General features: G+C 42.1%; 1 protein-coding gene across 1 annotated transcript in view; it reads right to left on the minus strand.

Moving 5' to 3' along the window:
- Positions 1-4,392: 4,392 nt before the first annotated feature.
- The window catches only part of LOC139397097 (nuclear GTPase SLIP-GC-like), a 35,611-nt gene continuing 18,630 nt past the window's right edge, over positions 4,393-21,373 (minus strand). The window contains exons 16-23 of the mRNA XM_071143963.1: positions 18,561-18,669; positions 17,963-18,096; positions 12,496-12,574; positions 12,145-12,229; positions 6,824-6,866; positions 5,685-5,757; positions 5,312-5,560; positions 4,393-5,200 (exon numbers count right to left, since the gene is read on the minus strand). Of these exons, the coding sequence (XP_071000064.1) occupies positions 5,178-5,200; positions 5,312-5,560; positions 5,685-5,757; positions 6,824-6,866; positions 12,145-12,229; positions 12,496-12,574; positions 17,963-18,096; positions 18,561-18,669 (795 nt within the window). The 3' untranslated portion in view covers positions 4,393-5,177. The remainder of the gene's footprint in view (positions 5,201-5,311; positions 5,561-5,684; positions 5,758-6,823; positions 6,867-12,144; positions 12,230-12,495; positions 12,575-17,962; positions 18,097-18,560; positions 18,670-21,373) is intronic.

The following is a 21,373-nucleotide window of genomic DNA, read 5'->3' on the forward strand; positions in this document are numbered from 1 at the left end:
GATCTATATACAACAACAACAACAACACCAGAAATCCTTCACTGCTACATAAGGCTATGTATGGTGACGTAGTGCTGCTTAAGCAGATCAATGAGTCAGTTATTAATATACAAATCCCCCTAGAAAATGACTCTGGGTCAGTATCAAAGTCTCTCCCAGAATGACACGTTAATTACATGTTCGTTTTGGCTGCACTGGTTCATGAAAAGCCCCAGAATTGCAAGAAGATTTGCCTGGCTAACACGCTCCTACCACAAGCTCTCCTCTCACTGTGTACCACGTGGGCCTGTGTGTCAGTCAGGCTACAAGAAGACTGCTTTGAGACAAGGATGTTATAGTTACTGCACACTGGAGAGTTACATTGGTTTTCATTGTTAATGTTTTCTCTGTAAATCCTCTCATATACACTGGCAGCTATCAGATATCTCAGTCATGTTTATATGTGAAAGGCAGCTACATTTCTGTGTGTGGCATATTCTAATCTAAAGGACATAGGCTTGTCTGTCAGCGACAGCTCCAACATGCAGGTTAACAGACCATCTGAAACCAAAGCATGGTTCTATTGGTACAGTGTAAAATAAACTTGAAAATAGTGCTTTCAATAGTAAATGTTCTGTCATTTGGCATTGACGTTTCTCAACAAAACACATTGATGTATTAAAAACAGCACACACCACACACAAACCACTTTGAAATGTTACAGACTTCACACAGAACAGAGATTGAGCAAAGCCTTGAAAAGTTCAGCACCATGAGCCAGAGGGAGAGAGTCCTCTAAGCCCTTAGACAGGCTGCATGGAGGGAGATGGAGCACTGGAGCTCAGTGGAGAGGAGAAACCTGGAGAGAGAGAGAGACCTTTTACACATCACATTCACACAGAAACAGGTAAATGAGCAATAAACAACTTACCCTGCCAAGATGGCTTTACATTTCTGAGACATACAGAGGAACCATTGTTGTAGTATATTAATTTATTGTGTCAACAGTTAGGTCTGTATTTTATTGATTAATTTGGACATAAAAAAGACAATACGAAGATGAGAATTAAAAGACAAAATAAATGTACAAGTGGAGGAGAGGTAAAAAACAAACACCCTAAGGGTTTTGTAAAGCACCTCCCTATTTCAAATAGTAGAAAAAATAGTAACATTTCCCCATGCTTCAACCCAATCACATCTACAGAGGTAATGGTTTGGGTGTGTTAGTGAGAGGTTGCCTACTCCGCATGTGGAGCATGTGGAGTATCAAGTAGGATTCTGTGTATTCACATACAAAAGAAAAGGAATGAGACTTATCGTTCTTGTCTCAGTTGAATTCATTTGAATTGCTTTTAATTAAATTCTACTTTCTGTGGGGTGTGTCTAATTCAAATTTTCATTCATGGGTTGAATTTAATTAAATTCAGGAATTCAGAATCAACCCCAACCCTGGCTCGAACGAACCCTGTCTCCTGTATCAATCATCAACCACTGGATGGAGGCAGAACTTTAAAACATAATCCCTCTTTGCATTGTATAACAAACTCTTGATATTGATGTAACTTGTTGTATAGCTTTGTGATTGATGATACTGTTGTTATTTTTAATTGCATTGAGTATGATGGGTCAATCTTGCCAACTTGCCATCTCACATTCTAAGAGGACCACAATGGAAAGAAGCCATTAGGGCTTGTTTTTGTTTTTGTGTGTTTTTATGCTTGATAGTGTTTAGTGACATAATGTTGTCTCTGGCGGGCGCAGCCTCCTACTTTTAATTATCTAATAAAGCCAATCAATTAATCAATCAATCAGATATCTCTAAGCTGATGAAGCAATCTCATAGTGAATTCTCATGGCACCATTTTATTTCATCATAGACATTAAGGAGAAGTTTATCTAAAGTTCCATGTATAATAGTTGTATCTCTTATCAATGTTTATTATGAGTATTTCTGTAAATTGATGTGGCTCTCTGCAAAATCACCGCATGTTTTGGAACTACTGAACATAACACGGCAATGTAAAATTTGATTTTTGGATATAAATATGCACTTTATCGAACAAAACATACATGTATTGTGTAACATGAAGTCCTATGAGTGTCATCTGATGAAGATCATCAACGGTTAGTGATTCATTTGATCTATATTTCTGCTTTTTGTGACTCCTCTCTTTGGCTGGAAAAATGGCTTTGTTTTTCTGTGACTTGGTGGTGATCTAACATAATCGTTTGTGGTGCTTTCACTGTCAAGCCTCTTTAAAATGATGTAAAATACTTGTATGCTTGAGGAATTTTAATTATGAGATATTTGTTGTTTTGAATTTGGCGCCCTGCTCTTTCACTGGCTGTTGGTGGGGTGGGACGCTACCGTCCCGAATATTCCAGAGAGGTTAATCTCTTTCCCATTTTAACAGCCAGCGAACACTTGACAGATTCCATGCAGTAGTTGTTCTCACGACAGTCGCCGTAGGTCCCTGAAGGAGTAATTGAAGGAGGCTATAGTAACAGCATGGAACTGGACTATGCCGCAAATGTGGGATTTTGAGGTAAGCGTCATGGGCAGTGTCAATAGTAGCAGGGGTTACTTTAGATGCATTGTTGGAATATAATTTTATGAGGATTCATGCCACATGGCTTGGTAGCTGGTAACTGGGAGACCAATGTGAAAACCGGGGACTGTTATTCACATGTCATAAATTAGTGATCTTGCCATAAGGGGAGAGTCTATTTAAACATATATATATATTTATCCTTTATTTTACTAGGCAAGTCAGTTAAGAACAATTTCTTATTTAGAATGACGGCCTAGGAATTGTTGTCCTGTCGTCAGGAAATTAACAATGCATTGCAGTGTGTATATTCTCGTGTGGAAGCGGCACATGAGGAGCAGAAGATAACCGAGGACACGGGCTGAATTCTGGAGATTGAGTGTACATCAAGATACACCAGGCGGCGGTGGTGGGACAGCGTTGGTCTGGTCCACACAGCACCTGCAGCGGGAAAGATCGACATGTCTCTCCTCAGTGGGTTCATAGTTCTCACGTGAAGTGAGGTCCAGCTGCATAATAGTTGAGCTTGAAGACGCCATGACAGAGGAAGCGGAGCTAAAGAGAGAGAGAGAGTATATTCCATTATAGACATGCAGATGGGTTGGGTATGGGAGCTACTTTAACCTCTGTTGTTGGGTTGGGTTAGTTGCTTTATTGGTTAATGCATCGAATAAAATGATATATGTTGGGGTAATTGCACACTGGACAACATTCTGAAGGCATTGGTGTGAAAGCATATACAGTGCTGAGTTACCTCAAGAGGATGTAGCGTTGATTAGGGCTATGCACTTGCCTATCAGGTGACGTGCCTATCAGGTGGCAATGGAGGAAGAAGGAGATGGGGAACAGAGTGAAAATGACATGGCTTGGGAACACCTCTAGGTGCCTGTGGCTGGAAAAGGGAAGACTGGAATCCAGAAGAAAAGTATCCTGGAGGCATAGAGGCAGGCGAAGAGAGAGAGGGAATTGTCATGTTATCAGACTTTGGGTTTTCATGCATATATAATTATGCATCGCTTACCACATTGTTAATTATGTTATGTTTCATGTTTCTTGCTGCTTTTCAAGTCTCATGCTATCACTCGCTTAGGAACCAGAAGGAGAAAGTTGAAATGGAAGAAGTCGACAGCTCCAGTGGACACGTTATTATCATCTATGAGAAATGGAAATATGATTGTGTATGGTGTGATCGTAGAACAGAGGCCATAAGTCTCTGAGTTTGTAAACCTCAGTGAATGTTAGTCATGTTTATTTTTTTTATTTTTTTGCGCATGTTTTATTATCATTGTTTGTCCATTAATAAGTAATTTCCAAGTGTATGTAATGTTGAACAGTATTGAGTTAAATGTTCAAAACAGGGGACTGATGGATTCTGGGATCTAACTCCTAAAACTTGAAATAGGGTTAATTATCAGGTATCATATTCAGTAGTATGGTCTAGAGAAGGTCTACACCAGAAGTTAATGGTTATCTGTATGAGGAATGTTTATGGTAGAGGCAATTAAACTTTGAATGTACTGAGTGAAGGAAAGACGATCACATCTTGGCAGGCACTGATATGGGTGGAGAGGAAGGGGGCCGAGTTCAGCTCAGGTCACGTTAAGGGAGAAGGAACAGTTTATTGCCCACACCACTCAATTTCCTGCCTAGCAACAGAGATGTAGTGTTTGGAGAGAAGGAAGAGATTCCACCCCAAATTGTTGTACAATCACCACCTCTATTGGAATGTGTCTTGGTCGGTTCAGCTGTTGGACCCTCTGGGATGAATAAACTTGGTTTAAGCTTTCATAGTGTCCGTTGAGTTCTTACTGTGATAATTAGAACCTATCAGTGAGAGAAATCAGTCTTGAATATATTATTTCTATGGTACTTTTAAAAATGTTTTATTGAGGAAAGATTTAGGCAATATGACATTCAACTCAGAAACATGAAATGTAAAATTAGTTGAAGATATAATGATGATTTAGAGATTACTTTGAACAAACAGAATGAATGATGAAATAAACCAGGCGTCATAATAAAATCAGAAGTTAAGCTACAACAGGGATAAACACAATTCATTGGTATAATCAAGTTCACATCTAAAATAAAATGTTACATACATGACCAATATTTTATCTTGGGTTGCACATTACTTCATGGCACTGTTTCCACTGGTATTGGCCTCTGGTCAAATAAATTGTGACAAACTTTTCCACATAACATGATTGTATTATATACCAAATATTTAAAATAATGCATAAATCAATTAACAAGCATACATACCACTCAACCTGTTTGTCCCTCTGTTGTCCTCAGTTATTATGCATTTACATGTTTTAACTTGCATCAGATAAATAAAAAAATTGTGTTGTCCCTTTCCCCTCACACATACAGTAAGAACACTAAAGATGGGTTTGATAAAAACAAAACACACAAAACATTCTGAGGAAAACAAAGTACCAGGCTATAGCAGATTGCAAGAGCACAGATTTCAGTTTGCCACAAACATAAAGCCACAACAACAAAAGAGGATGATAGAGCTAGTTGGTTATATCCCCCAACACCCATAGGGGCATTAGGAGGATAGTAACTCCGCTGCAGTTCCACAGCCGGTGAGACTGCTTGCTGCCCTTTGTCCAGCACTTGAAGCCCAAGCCAGTTCTGTCATCAGGGGAAATGTTCTGTTGCCTCTGGGAGAGGAATGGGAAAATATCTGTTCTGTACATCATATCAAAATGCACAAGAAGACACACAAAGTTTTAGGGTAATCACATGGTGAAAATAGTATCTATTGTTCTTACCCAAGTCCTTGACAAGACTAGGTTCATTAGTTTGGAGAGCTGTGTAGAAGGCTGATTTAATTAGTAGCCCTCCTGAGCGTACAACCTGAAACAGCTTCCTCATTTTTTTCACACTGGTCTTGGCTGCATAGATATTCGAATACGTTTCATCTTGGATCATTTTCTTTCCCAGTAGGTCATCTGCTATAGCCATCACCATTGTGACCCTCTTGATTAGTGCACTCATGTGCTTATCCACAAACTCAGCCTCTGGGATTTCAGGTGAAAGAGACACTTAGTACATTGTTCAGAAGAAAGCAAAAACTCGTATAGTAATGGTTGCGTAAAAAAATGTATTTGAACAAACACAGCCTATATCAAGGATGGCTTTTACCTGCAAGAACATCCTTCACACTTCTCATTTGTTTCTTTATCTTCTCATCATTCCTGTTGTTTCGAAGTGGAACCTGTTGGTGGGAATCACACAGCCTTCCATCAACAAATTGAGACCTGTGTAGTTCTGTTAGTGAATTCTACAACCATTTAAGAGGTGAAACAGAAACAAGATATATCACTAACATCCTTTTATATACACTCTGGAGAAAATGCCAAAGAATTGTGAAAAGTGCAAAAATAACCATCAACCTCATTTTAATCTCACAGTGTCATTTGATTTGAAACTTTTCTTCAATTAATGTACAGGTAACTGCCAAAATGATGGAAACACAAAGTATATTAAAAGCAGGAGCATCCACACAGGCGTGGTTCCTGAGTTAATGAAGCAATGAACATCCCATCATGCTTAGGGTCATGTATAAAATGCTGGGCAGGCCATTATTTTGGCCATTATTTTTGGTTACCATAGCTATGTGTAAGGACAGACGCCAGGGACAAGAAGCAGGTACAGGGAGGGAACATTTAATGAATAACGTACATGAAACAGAACAGGAACAGAATACGGAGGGCATCTGGACAGGGGAAACTACAGCAATGCTGATAAAGGGAACACACCAGGAAGCAGACAGAAATAGGGAAGTCAATCAACAAATGAAAGGAGTCTAGGTGAGTCCAATGATGCGCTGCTGCGCGTGATGGTGACTGGTGATGAAGCGCAGGTGCGCGTAACGATGGTGACAGGTGTGCGTAATGAAGGCAGTCTGGCACCCTCGAACGCCAGAGAGGGAGAGTGGGAGCAGGCGTGACAGCTAGGATGACGATGCACCCATACATAGCGCACTAGTGGTCACTGAATGGTTTGATGAGCATGAAAACGATGTAAACCTAATGCCACGGCCGTTTCAGTCACCAGATCTCAACACAATTGAACACTTATGGGAAATTCTGGAGCAGCGCCTGAGTCACCGTTTTCTACCACCATCAACAAATTGGAATTACTTGTGTGAAAATGGTGTCGGATTCCACCAATAGAATTCCAGACACTTGTAGAATCTATGCCAAGCTGTTCTGGCTCGTGGTCGCCCAACGCCCTACTAAGACACTTTATGTTGGTGTTAACGTTATTCTGGCAGTTACCTGCTCAGATGTCGTTTCCTTCCCCGAGCTGTGTTCTGGAACACTACAATGATAAAAAAAAAGTTATATAAGTCATTTCACTCAGAATAAATACAAAATATAAGACCAGCACAAACAATAGCATTTGTTGATATGTGTCTGTAAGCTAATTGTGAAGGCAAATCATTCAGACTCTTTATAGAGGACATAGAGGACAACCCAGACAAACAAAAAAAGACATAATCAGAATGGTATGAATGCCACTGTCTAGTCACTTCACATCATCACTGAAAAACCAAAACATTATAGTTTACTTGGACCTTTGACAGCTTAGGGCAAAATGCAGTCTGTATTTCGGAAGATCCGTGTTATAGCGCGATTTAAAAGTAAAGACAATTTCACAAAACTAGCTTTAAAACTGCAACATTTTCTTTCATCCTCATGGCAAACTTTGTAGAATAGCAGGGAATTAGTTCAGGGATTCTTCAAAGTCGGGACAATACGTTTTGGTGGGGCCTCCCGAGTGGCGTCACTACAGACTCAGGTTCAATCCCGGGCTGTATCACAACCGTCCGTGATCGGGAGTCCAATAGGGCAGCGCACAATTGGCCCATCGTAGTCCGGGTTTGGCTGGGGGACTTTACTTGGCTCATCTCACTCTTGTGGTGGACCGGGCGCCTGCAGGCTGACCTCGGTCGTCAGTTGAACAGTGTTTCCTCCGACACATTGGTGTGGCTGGCTTCCAAGTAAAGCGGACGGGTGTTAAGAAGCACGGTTTCGCGGGTCATGTTTTAGAGGACGCATGACTCGACCTTCGCCTTCTGAGCATTTGGGGAGTTGCAGCGATGAGACAAGATCAAAACTGGGGGTTACAAATTACAATAAAAAATAATTTAAAAAAATCTCGTTTTGGGCCATTTTATAAAGACAATATTTGTTTTGGGAATTTTTTTAATACTTTAAATATGATTCATTTCTGTATCATCTCAATGCCTGCAAATTCCCTTTACCAGAGCAAAGTATTCCCATTTCAAACTCCAAAAAAAGTTTTTTTATTTAAAAAAAAAACTGTCAATAATGGACATTAGCTCAAAATGATTGTCATTTTGTGCAATAGCACTCTATGACTAAATAATATTTATCTCAAAACTTTGAATCCTAAATGATGTGTCCGTCAAATTTGTCTAAAATCCTAAATTAATCTGGAATGAGCAGGGTAAACTATACAATAAGGACCCCTTATTCATGTCCTCATTTCATGTAGTACAACAATACCATTCATGGTCCGTAAAGTTCTCTACTTTTGATAGATTTAAACAAACAATATTGGAATCACCACGGTCAAATCCATAAACTGTCAACTCCATATTCCTGATAAATTCATATTCTATTTTAATCTTGGTTTGAAAATTTTACATTTACTACGATTTTACAGTCATAAAGCAACATAGGAAAAACAACGTGTAAATTGTTGCTATGTTTACCACATGAATGAAAAAGAAAAAAGCAATTTTTTCCAAATCCGTGAAACATCATCTCCATCAGATTTTTGCCTAACGTTAACACCGTCAGAGTGCTGAAAGATCTGATAGAATGGTACATTTCAAACGAATCCTTTTCCATATTTCACAATTGTTTGTATTGAACTTTTATTTTTAGAGGAAAAAAATATGTTTTGGGTACATGTTGTGAACTCTGTCAGTGATTGCTAACCCCCTTCAGATCAGACTTTTTGTAGATTTTGAAAACATATTGTAATCACTGTTCAGCAACATTTAAGCTATTTAAGTATTTGCTGTTCTAAACCTAAGGGTTAATGTTTGCTTTATAAATGCTGTTTTATGTTCTCAATCTAGAAAAACAAATTAGCCCTGGAGCTACAAAACCAAACAAAAAGAAGTTTGGAGATTTGTATTACATATTTTAATAATTTAATGTTGGAATTTAAACAATCAACAGCCTTTAAACACTTGTTGGATGATAATTGGGGCGGCAGGGTAGCCTAGTGGTTACAGTGTTGGACTAGTAACCGAAAGGTTGCAAGTTCAAACCCCCGAGCTGAAGAGGTACAAATCTGTCGTTCTGCCCCTGAACAGGCAGTTAACACACTGTTCCTAGGCTGTCATTGAAAATAAGAATTTGTTCTTAACTAACTTGCCTGGTTAAATAAAGGTAAAAATGAAATGCCATTTATGGTGTCTAACATGGAGGCCGCACAGCCCTCCATGTGCTCGCCAGAGGTAGCCCGACTGCCATTAGGTACCGAGATGAGATCCTCAGACCCCTTGTGAGACCATATGCTGGTGCGGTTGGCCCTAATACAAGACAACGCTAGACCTCATGTCTAGAGTGTGTCAGCAGTTCTTGCAAGAGGAAGGCATTGATGCTATGGACTGGCCCGCCCGTTCAACAGACCTGTATCCAATTGAGCACATCTTGGACATCATGTCTCGCTCCATCTACCAACGCCACGTTGCACCACAGACTGTCCAGGAGTTGGCGGATGCTTTAGTCCAGGTCTGGGAGGAGATCCCTCAGGAGACCATCCGCCACCTCATCAGGAGCATGCCCAGGAGTTGTAGGGAGGTCATACAGGCACGTGGAGACCACACACACTACTGAGCCTCATTTTGACTTGTTTTAAGGATATTACATCAAAGTTGGATCAGCCTGTAGTTTGGTTTTCCACTTTAATTTTGAGTGTGACTACAAATCAAGACCTCCATGGGTTGAAAAATTTGATTTCCATTGATCATTTTTGTGTGATTTTGTTGTCAGCACATTCAACTATGTAAAGAAAAAAGTATTTAATAAGAATATTTCATTCATTCAGATCTTTGAACTAGTGAACTTGTTTCACAAGTGAGATGTGTTATTTTAGTGTTCCCTTTATTTTTTTGAGCAGTGTATTTTGTACATTCTTAAAAAGAAAGAACGCACTGGTGAGCTCATGAACACCAAAAGTCCCGGAAGACCACGGAAAACAACTATGGTGGATGAAGAAAAACCCCTTCACAACAATTGGCCAGTTCAAGAACACCCTCCAGAAGGTAGGCGTATCTGTGTCAAAGTCAACATTCAAGACAATTTACCTTAGTAAATACAGACGGGTTATCACAAGATGTAAACCTTTGGTAAACCTCAAAAACAGGAAGACCAGATTAGAGTTTGCCAAACATCTAAAAATGCCTGTACAGTTATGGAACAACATCCTATGGACAGAAGAGACAAAGATCAACTTGTATCAGAATGATGGGAAGAGAAAAGCATGGAGAAGGGAAGGAACTGCTCATAATCCGAAGCATACCACCTCATCTATGAAGCATGGTGGAGGTAGTGTTATGGCGTGGGCATGTATTGCTACCAATGGAACTGGTTCCCTTGTATTTATTGATGATCTGACTGCTGACAAAAGCAGCAGGATGAATTCTGAAGGGTTTAGGTCTATATTATCTGCTCAGAATTAGTCAAATGCTTAAACTCATTGGAGGGCGCTTCACAATGCAGATGGACAATGGCCCGAAGCATACTGCGAAAGCAACCCAATACTTTTTAAGGCAAAGTAATGCAGTGTTCTGCAATGGCCAAGTCAATCACCTGACCGGAATCCAATTGAGCATACATTTCACTTGCTGAAGACAAAATGCCCCAAGAACAAGCAGGAACTGAAGACAGCTGCAGTAAAGGCCTGGCAGAGCATCACCAGGGAAGAAACCCAGCATCTGGTGATGTCTATGGGTTCCAGACTTCAGGCAGTCATTGACTGCAAAGGATTTGCAACCAAGTATTAATACTCACAATTGAATTTATGATTATGTTAGTTTGTCCAATTACTTTTGAGCTCCTAAAATTGTGGTGACCACATATAAAAAGTGCTGTAATTCCTACACCGTTCACCCGATTTGGATGTAAATACCCTCAAAGCTGAAAGTCTGCACTTTCAGCTCATCTTGATTGTTTCTTTTCAAATTCATTGTGGTGGCAAACATTTTTCTTTTTATCTTTCTTATCTCTCAGATATAGGACAGACACTTCAAAACAAACTATCTGAATGATTTGATGCCATTCCTTTCTCTCCGTTTCAGCCATCATCATGAGCCGTCCTCCCAGCAGCCTCCACTGGTATGAATATGTTATTACATGTAAGTCCAAATTCAAGGTTTCATACTTACAGGGATCCTAACATTCCAAATCAATTAGCTAAATGATCCTTGGTATGACCTTCTTAAAACTATTCCATATGTTAGCTTAGTAAAAACCCAGCCCCGGACCCTTAGATCTTAGGGGTTTTTAACTTCTTTGGGATAGGGGGCGGTATTTTGACGTCCAGATGAAAAGCGTGCCCAAAGTAAACTGCCTGCTACTCAGGCCCAGAAGCTAGGATATGCATATAATTGGTAGATTTTGATAGAAAACACTGTAAGGTTTCTAAAACTGTTAAAATAATGTCTGAGTATAACAGAACTGAAATGGCAGGCAAAACCCCGAGGACAAACCCCCCCCAAAAAATGTTTGTCCCACTGATTTCAATGGCTGGCACTTTTATAATAGGGCGAAATCGTGCCCGATTGAGTACCTAGGGCTTCCACTAGATGTCAACAGTCTTTAGAAAGAGTTTCAGGCTTTTTTTTGAAAAATTAGGGAGAAGAAGTTGTTTTTCTAAGGGCTCCCATTTTGGCTGTAGTGTTTCCATGCCGAGATAAACAAAAAGAACGCGCTATCTCCAGTAAAGACAATAACGATTCTCCATCTTAAATGTAATTGTTTATTTGGGTATTAGGGTACCTAAGGCTTGATTATAAACGTTGATTGATTTGTTTGGATAAGTTTATTGGTAACGTTTGGGATTCATTTTGCATACATTTTGACCGATGGAAACCGAGTTGATTATTGACTTTTTTTTTATGGAAATAAAAAATTAATTTACAGAAGGACCATTTGTAATGTAACTGAGACCATTTGGAGTGCCAACAGAAGAAGCTCTTCAAAGGTAAGGCATGAATTATATCTTTATTTCTGACTTTTGTGTCGCCACCTGCCTGATTGATTGCTATGAATTTGTGTGCTGGGCGCTGTCCTCAGATAATCGGATGGTTTCCTTTCGCCATAAAGCCTTTTTTAAATCTGACACCGCGGCTGGATTAACAAGAAGTTAAGCTTTATTTTGACATATTGCATGTGTATTTTCAAGATTGTTAAATATTTACAATTCTGTAGTTTGAATTTGGCTCCCTGCACTTTCACTGGATGTTTTAAGAGAAGTTTTAAAGCGCGGCTCATCAGTGCTACGGATTGAACCTACTTTCAAATGTATGGTTTTATGTGGAGCAGTGAGTCTTTACCATTTCTCATCTTCAACATCTGTGATAGGTTTACCCGTCATTTTTTCATGGGCGCTCTTCACTATCTCATAGTGCTCAGATATATCTGTAACAAAGACAATACATTACTTTTGGGGGATTTGTGTTGTTTTAGTTTTTCTAACCTTACCCTAACACTTACTTTAACCACTCACTAACATGATTTCCCTTCCTTTACTACTACTGGTATGGCATTGACATTTGGCATTGTAATTTACATGTTCAGCTGGAAATTGTACATGTATAACGTGGAATATTGCAGTATATATGTATTTGAACCATACAGACAGCATCCAATCCAAAATGTGATGGAAACAAGTGTATTTGATTTACCTGGGAGAGGTAGCTCATTGTGGAGTGACTGCTTCATAGCTTCCTTTAGTTTAGACCTTATTTCCTGCACAATGTATTCCTAATGGAAGTAAAAAGGAGATGTAATGAACATTTTCAGTTTTTTTAAAGAAGATCAGAATTCCAAGGACCTTTTTTATTTTATAATTTTGACAGTACTGTGGTCCTGCCACAAACATCTTTTATATTCTTATGACATTGTGTGTACATTTTCATTAAACATGTAATTTAACCGCTGATCACATACACCTACACACTTGCTAAACCAAACCATGTAACAAATTCCATTAGTAGTGTGTTTTCATTCAAATAATTGTGTTTTCTCTGAGACAATCCCTATTTTGGCATGTTCTACGTCATGTTTGTCTGACATCTAGGAAGATTTTAAGGGAGGGTTCACCCAAATGACAAAATGACATATTGATCTCCTTACCTTGTAAGCAGTCTATGGACAAGGTATGACAGCAATCCATGCATTTGTTTAAATTACCACTCGCCACTGTTTCAATGCTAAAGTATTTTGCATTTGTGGCACGATGTTAGTCAATTGTACCAATATTAGCGTTTTCGGTCTTCCTGTCCAAATCATCCTAAAGTAACTAACAATTGATTGTGTAACTTAATGAAGTTACTTATAGATGATTCAGACTTCAAGTGTGCAAATTTACATTCGTCCCTCAGTTTTAAAGGGAAACTGTATGCAAAAACTATAGAAAACGGCCTATGTGAAACATTTATTACAGTGCCAAAATTGATTAAAAAGTGTACGTAGGATATAAAGTCAGTACATTCCAATACAGAGTTTTGTGAGATTTGTGTAACTGAGGTCATCACAATTTTCACGACTTCTGCCGATGTCGGCTCCTCTCTTTGTTCGGGCGGCGATGGACGTCACCGGCTTTCTAGCCATCGCCGCTCCATTTTTCATATGTCCATTTGTCTTGTCTTGTTCCATACACACCTGGTTTTCATTTCCCCAATCAATCTACTTAAAATAAAAGTGTGCCTGTTTACATTACCCTGCTCTTATGCACCTGACTTCTCCTCTAGTACACCCCTTGACAGAATTACACAACTCTATGGAGTCAGCAGGAGCATGTACCCCGGTTAGAGGAGTCGAGGAGCGCGTCCAGGAACATTCGGCCATGTTACAACATCTTGGTGCCATGATGGATCGCGTTGTCCAGACCAGGGATGATGGCAGGGATGCCACCATTTCCTTTGACCAACTGGTGGATTTGTCCATCCGGTTGGATAACCTGCTGGTCACCTGTGGATGTCCAGAGGGGGCTCTGTCAGTTCCATCTTCCAGCACCCCTGCTCCGGTGCCCATGGAGTTAGGAGGGGCTGCTCATAGGGAGACTGGAGGAGGAGCCATCACGTGCACCATCTGTGGCCGCAGAGGACACACTGCCGGTCGGTGCCGTATTGGTTCCTCTGGGAGTCAAGGCAACAGGGTGACTCTGGCGTCACCCCAGGTGAGTTTGCACCGCACTCATCCAGAGTCCTCTGTTGATCAACTGTTTGTGCCTGTTTGTTTCCCTGAGGTTTTCCCACATTACCAGCATAAGGCGCCCGTCGATTCAGGCGCAGCTGGGAATTTTATCGACAGAGCATTAGCCATTAGGTTAGGGATCCCCATTTTTCCTATTGTTAGACCCTTCCCGGGACATGCTCTAGATAGTCGACCATTAGGGTCCGGGCTAATCAGGGAGGCCACCATCTCCTTGGCCATGGTTATGCAGAGGGATCATGAGGAGAGAATCAGTCTCTTCCTCATTGACTCTCCTGAGTTTCCTGTGGTACTAGGTCTTCCCTGGTTGACTCTGCATAACCCCACTATTTTCTGGCAACAGAGGGCTCTCACGGAGACGGTGGCTATGGATACATATGTCTCTGAATCCCTGCGTCAGGTACATTCGGCCCTCTACTTCACCCGCCTCCTTGAGTTCATTTTTTGTGAAGAAGAAGGATGGAGGTTTACACCCGTGCATTGACTGTAGAGTTCTCAATCAAATCACGGTGAGGTACAGTTACCCGCTACCTCTTATCGCCACGAAGATTGAGTCAATGCACGGGGTGCGCTTCTTCACAAAACTGGATCTCAGGAATGCGTATAACCTGGTGCATATCTGGGAGGGAGACAAGTGGAAGACAGCGTTCAGTACCACCATAGGGCGTTATGAGTACCTCGTCATGCCGTACGGGTTGATGAATGCTCCATCAGTTTTCCAATCCTTTGTAGACAAGATTTTCTGGGACCTGCATGGGCAGGGTGTAGTGGTGTATATCGATGACATTCTGATATACTCCGCTACACGCACCGAGCATGTGTCCTTGGTGCGCAAGGTACTTGGACGACTATTGGAGCATGACCTGTATGTCAAGGCTGAGAAATGCCTGTTCTTTCAGCAGGTCGTCTCCTAGGGTATCGCATTTCCACATCGGGGTGGAGAGTGACCACATTGCAGCCATGCGTAATTGGCCGACTCCCACCACGGTAAAGGATGTGCAGCGATTTTTAGGGTTTTCCAATTACTACTGGAGATTTATCTGGGGTTTTGGCCAGGTTGCTGCGCCCATTACCTCACTGCTGAAGGGGGGTCCTGTAAGGTTGCAGTGGTTGGCTGAGGCGGACAGGGTTTTTGTGCTCCCGTGCTGGCCCATCCGGATCCCTCTTTGGCATTTATAGTGAAGGTGGACACGTCCGAGGCTGTGCTCTCACAGCGCTCGGACACGCCATTGAAACTCCACCACTGTGCTTTCTTCTCTAAGAAGCTCAGCCCAGTGAAGCACAACTATGATGTGGGGGACCGGGAGGTGTTGGCTGTGGTTAAAGCATTGAAGGCGTGGAGACATTGGCTTGAGGGGGATAAACAACCTTTTCTCATCTGGACTGACCACCGCAACCTGGAGTACATCCGGGCAGCGAGAAGACTGAATCCTCGTCAGGCAAGGTGGGCCATGTTCCTTACCCGTTTTTTGTTTACCCTATCCTACAGACCAGGTTACCAGACTCCCATACTCCTGGCCTCCTGCCTGGTAGCGCCGGTCGTGTGGGAGCTGGATGCGGACATTGAGCAGGCGTTGTGTACAGAGCCCGCTCCCCTCCAGTGTCCTGTTGGGCACATGTACGCTCCGTCTGCTGTCCATGACCAGTTGATCTGGTCACACACTTCTCCCTCCTCTGATCATCCGGGGATCAGTCGGACGGTGCTCTGTCTGACTGGGAAGTACTGGTGGCCCACTTTGGCTATGGACGTGAGGGTTTATGTCTCATCCTGCTCGATGTGTGCCCAGTGTAAGGCTCCGAGACACCTGCCCAGAGGTAAGTTACATCCCTTACCCGTTCCACAACGACCGTGGTCACATCTGTCAGTGGATTTCCTAACAGATCTTCCTCTTTCACAGGGAAACACTACAATCCTTGTCATTGTGGATCGTTCTTCTAAGTCTTGTCATCTCATCCTCTGCCTGGTCTTCCTACGGCCCTACAGACTGCGGAAGCCCTATTTACTCACGTCTTCCGGCACTACGGGGTGCCTGAGGATATAGTGTCAGATCGGGGTCCCCAGTTCATGTCGAGAGTTTGGAAGGCGTTCATGGAACGTCTGGGGGTCTCGATCTCAGGTTTTCACCCCGAGAGTAACGGGAGGGTAGAGAGAGTCAACCAGGATGTGGGCAGGTTTCTGCGGTCCTATTGCCAGGACCGGCCAGGGGAGTGGGCAACGTTCGTGCCCTGGGCCGAGATGGAACAGAACTCGCTTCGCCACTCCTCCACTAACCTCTCCCCCTTTCAGTACGTATTGGGGTACCAGCCAGTTCTGGCACCCTGGCATCAGGGTCAGACCGAGACTCCTGCGGTGGACGACAGGTTTAGGCGCACGGAGGAGACATGGGAGGCTGCCCGTGTCCAACTCTAGCGCGCCGTGGGTCGCCAGAAAACCAGCAAGGACCGTCACAGCAGTGAGACCCCGGTGTTCGCACCAGGGGACCGGGTCTGGCTCTCGACCCATAACCTGCCCCTCCGCCTGCCCTGCCGGAAGCTGGGTCCGCGGTTTGTGGGGCCATTTAAAGTCCTGAGGAGGGTGAACGAGGTATGTTACAGATTACAGCTTCCCTCTGATTATCGTATTAACTCCTCGTTCCATGTGTCTCTCCTCAGGCCGGTGGTGTCTGGTCTGCTCCAGGAATCTGAGGTGCGGGAGGTCCCTCCTCCCCCTTTGGACATCGAGGGGGGCCCCGGCGTACATCGTTTGTTCCATCCTGGATTCGAGGCTTCGTGTGGGGGGCCTTCAGTACCTCATGGAGGGGTACGGGCCGGAGGAGATGTGCTGGGTTTCGGTTGCAGATGTTCTGGATCCTGAACTACCGTGTGAGTTTCACCATCACCAGATCGCCCTGTGCCTCATCCTCCGGTTCGTCCTCGAGGCCGGTGTCGGCGCGCAGCTGGAGCCGCGCGTCAAGGGGGGGTACTGTCACGACTTCCACCGAAATTGGCTCCTCTCCTTGTTCGGGCGGCGTTCGGCGATCGACGTCACCGGCTTTCTAGCCATTGCCGCTCCATTTTTCATATGCCCATTTGTCTTGTCTTGTTCATTACACGCCTGGTTTTCATTTCCCCAATCAATCTACGTGTATTTAACCCTCTGTTTCCCATCATGTATTTGTGTGTAATTGTTTCATGTTATTGTGGTGTTTTATTACGCGCTTTACTTTTGTTATGTTCCGTGTTTTGAGCGTGTTTGATTTATGTAGTGCTCTCGTGTTTTTAGAACGAAAATAAAAGTGTGCCTGTTTATATTACTTTACCCCTTGACAACAATTTACATTAGGGTTGGATTTGGATTACAATAATGCCAACCTGATACTCTAACACAGGATTGTAATGCCTAGGGATAATTATCTCTACAAAGAAACAGCTGCGTTGATTCACTCTATCCAATCATAGCAGCAAACCGTGAGAGAGACCTGCCCATTATGCAGCTCCTCGGACTTGTTAACATAAGACAAGACATCGCCAATGTTATGTTGAAAGAACTCTTGGCCCCTAAGTCCTTTATGGAGAGGCCACTTGCTGATGTGTTTGATAGTGATCACTCCAGTCTGCCGCTGTTTTGGACAAAATTAGAATTGAAACGATGCACACTTGCATACCAACTGCCACTTTTCAATATTTTACAATTCTAAACCCATTCGCGAGCACCTTGTGTCCCCCGCGGCTTGTTCTGTAACATGATTCGCTATGAAACTCTTACGTGAACTGAACTCTGTTACATTACCTGTTTTCAAAAGTCAAAACAAATTATAAATGCAGGTGAGCTGGTTCTACTCTTTTTGGGAATTATCTGGTGTTTTGTGGTAAACTGAGTGTGTCAAGCATAAGACCTATGGTGCCCATATTAATACTTCAATAATTGAATTGGAACAGTGACATAAAGTATCCTACACTGAGCTTGGTTAGGAGCGTCAGCATCTTCCCCTTAGCATCGTGGAACATGGTGCTCTTTGATGACTCAATGTGACTCTCGAGAATGTCCTGCATTCTCTTTAGGGATCCTTTCCCATGTACATTTGAAGCCTCTAAAAATCAGAGAAAAAAAGTTTACAAAGTAAGTTATATAAAGTTATGGTTATGAGGTCACTGGGTCACTGCTATCCAATGATTGTTAAAGGCATAGTTCAGCCAATTGACACACAGTATTTAGTGGTTTTTCCTTTGACAGCAGTCTATGGACCTTGTATCTGCAATCCACACTTTTGGTTTTGTTAAACTATCAACGGCCAACAAACTATTTAAGCATTTTTTAGACGTAAAACCAATGTCAACCATTTAGCATGTTTAAAATATCAAATCACAATTTGCTGGCAGTGGCTAGTTGAAAAGAACTAAAGTGTGGATTGCATTCACTCCTTGTGCACAGATTATTTTCAGGGTTAAGGAAAAAAATATCTACAATTTGTGGAACTATTGTTTTATGACTGCTATTGACATGCATATTAAAGGGTAATTATAGTGACAGAATGATACTGACAGTTAGACTGACCTGTATAGGAGGGGAGCATGGAGGTCATGATTGACTTGATGAGCGAAGAGTAAATTTCCTTCTTCCTCTGGATGATCTCATGTTTAAGATCTGCCTTCAATTTGTGTTCCTTTTTGACACCAGAAAAAAAATACTATTATGAATATTAGTCTTCTTAACATTACACTTTACTTGACCGCATTTATTGTAAGGTCATAAATAATTACACTGGTGGCAAGCAGAGCAGGGGGGGGGGGGGGGGGGGGGAACATGAATGATTCGTGGGGCCCTATCCTGGTAGGGGCCCCTAAATGTTTAGAGAATTATTTGCTTATCATTTTAAAAATGTTAGACAAAAAAAATAGGTGCTGAAAATTAAAAGGTATAACCATAATCAGATCAGGCATCTCTTCTACCCAACCATCCCATTTGTAAGCCCCCCATAATGCACATGGTTTGGTCCATTCTCTAGGAGGAGAAAAAAAATACAGCTGATCTGACAATTGCTCTGGCATGTAGAAAAAATTCAGGGAAAAGTTACTCACTACGATTTTTCCCAGAAAACAAATGAGAAGGATTTGAGTGGTAAGTCAGTGCAGACCACATGCCGAACTGAGCAGCCGAGCTAGCCAATATAGCTAGCTAGATAGCTTGCTAGCTACATGTAGCTGCCTACCGTGGACTCAGTCGGCTTGGTCAGAGCAGTAATTATTAACATGATGATGATGAGCTACCACTACCAGCTATGGCTAGCTAATTAGCTATTATTTAGATATTATAACTGTATTCCCCAATATTTGCGTGATATTTGTTAGCTAGCTAGACTAAAATTAAAACCTAACTTGTAGCCTACCTATCCATACTGTAGATGCTACTAGTACTACTGCTGTAGACACAGATCCCAACGTGTCTACGACATGAAATTGAAACGTCAGACCTTGGAGGTGAGGCAGTTGTTTTGTAGCAGCAGCATAACTAGACCATTTTTTAATTGTACAGTTAGGCACATGATAACTTTGACACACTAAAATATGTATTATATTTGATATGTATACTATTAAAAAATATATATTTCAGTAGTAGATTTTTTGTACGGTAACCTTTGTAGGAGCGAACATTAAACCTAAAATTCCCTTTGTTTACTCACTTCCTAGTGCCTAGAGAGCCCCAGGTAGGCAGAATCTCAGCAGAAAGCTGTCAGACAGACTCTGATGCAGAGGAGAGCAGGGAGGAGGAAGAAGAGTTAAGGAGTAGCAGCAGTGCCAGTGAAGGAGTGACAGAAGAGATTGAACAAGCAGGTAATAAGGGAAAGGAAGAGTATGGACAGATTCAAAGTGAGGAAGATGAGGTTTTAGAAGATCCAGCACTGTGGTCAGAGAAAGTACGAGACCATGAAAGGGAAGCTATTGTTCGCAGACTAGCCAACAGGTGTGGTGAGGAGACAGAACTGTATAAAATCATGCCCCCAGACTCAGAAGGCAAGCCATTCCCCAACTATTTACAGTACAGTAAGTCAGCAAACGGAAGAGAAAAGGTGCAGAGAGACTGGCTTCTTTATAGTAAGAGTGTAAAGGCATTATATTGCATTCCATGTGTTCTTTTTTCTCACCCAGTTTTCTGATTAGTAAGGATGGCTATAATATATCATCAGTGAAATGGCAGAGAAAGTATGACAAACTGCCAGAGCATGAGGATGGTGTGTCTCACAAGAACTGTTACTGGAAATGGAAAAATCTGCAGCATACCGTTACAACAGATACAGGTATAGACAGTCAGCTGCAGAAACAAATCCAGTCAGAAATGTATAAAAACAGAGACTTCTAGAAAGGATTGTGGATGTGACACTGTACTTCGCATCTAGGAATCTGCCATTCTGGGGGAAATCACTCAATCTTGATGATGTACATAATGGACAGGGAAAGTAAAGGGAGTTCAAGCACACATACTGCAAAAAGAATCCACGGGCCACATACTCACCTTGTTCCTCCCATACTCTTAATCTTGTGGGTGTACATGCAGCTCAGTCGTACCCAAAAATATCAACCTTGTTTTGAGTAAATGGTCTTTCCAATCTGTTCAGTGCCAGCCCAGAGCGATGGGCTATTCTCAAGGAGAAGACTGGCTGCTGTCTTAACCGCCTTTCAGACAAGTCATGGAGTGCGCGTAATGCTGTGGTCCGACCAGTGGCAACTCATTTACCGTCTATCATCAAGGCCCTAGACATGCTTCTTGCTACCGGTAGCCTGACAAACAAAGCCAAATATGAGGCAAAAGGTCTGAAAAGCTACTTCATGTCTTTCAAGGCAATCTTCCTGCTCACTTTCTGGGTAAAATCTTTGCAGTGTATTGAGAATAGAAGCCTAATTCTTCAGTCAGGAAATATTTCTCTGGACACTGGAGCAGCTCACATTAAGACACTACAGGAAGAAATACAGGCTCTGTGTAAACAATGGGACGCTCTTCTGGCAGAAGCCTCCATGGTGGCAAATGAAATGGTTGTAACTACTCAGTTTCACAGTGAACAGAGGAGCCGCCAGAAAAAAATAAAACGTTTCCCAGATGAGACTGAAGATGACATAGCAAATGAACAGTAAAATGAGTCCTATATCGAAATAACCTGAAAGGCCACTCAGAAAGGAATAAGCCACTGCTCGAAAACCGCCATTGAAAAAGCCAGACTACAGTTTGCAACTGCACATGGGGACAAATATTGTACTTTTTGGAGAAATGTCCTCTGGTCTGATGAAACAAAAATAGAACTGTTTGGCCATGATGACCATCGTTATGTTTGGAGGAAAAAGGGGGAGGCTTGCAAGCCGAAGAACCCCATCCCA

Source organism: Oncorhynchus clarkii, unplaced genomic scaffold (genome assembly GCF_045791955.1).
Source record: "Oncorhynchus clarkii lewisi isolate Uvic-CL-2024 unplaced genomic scaffold, UVic_Ocla_1.0 unplaced_contig_13382_pilon_pilon, whole genome shotgun sequence".
In the NCBI taxonomy this organism is placed as follows: domain Eukaryota; kingdom Metazoa; phylum Chordata; class Actinopteri; order Salmoniformes; family Salmonidae; genus Oncorhynchus; species Oncorhynchus clarkii.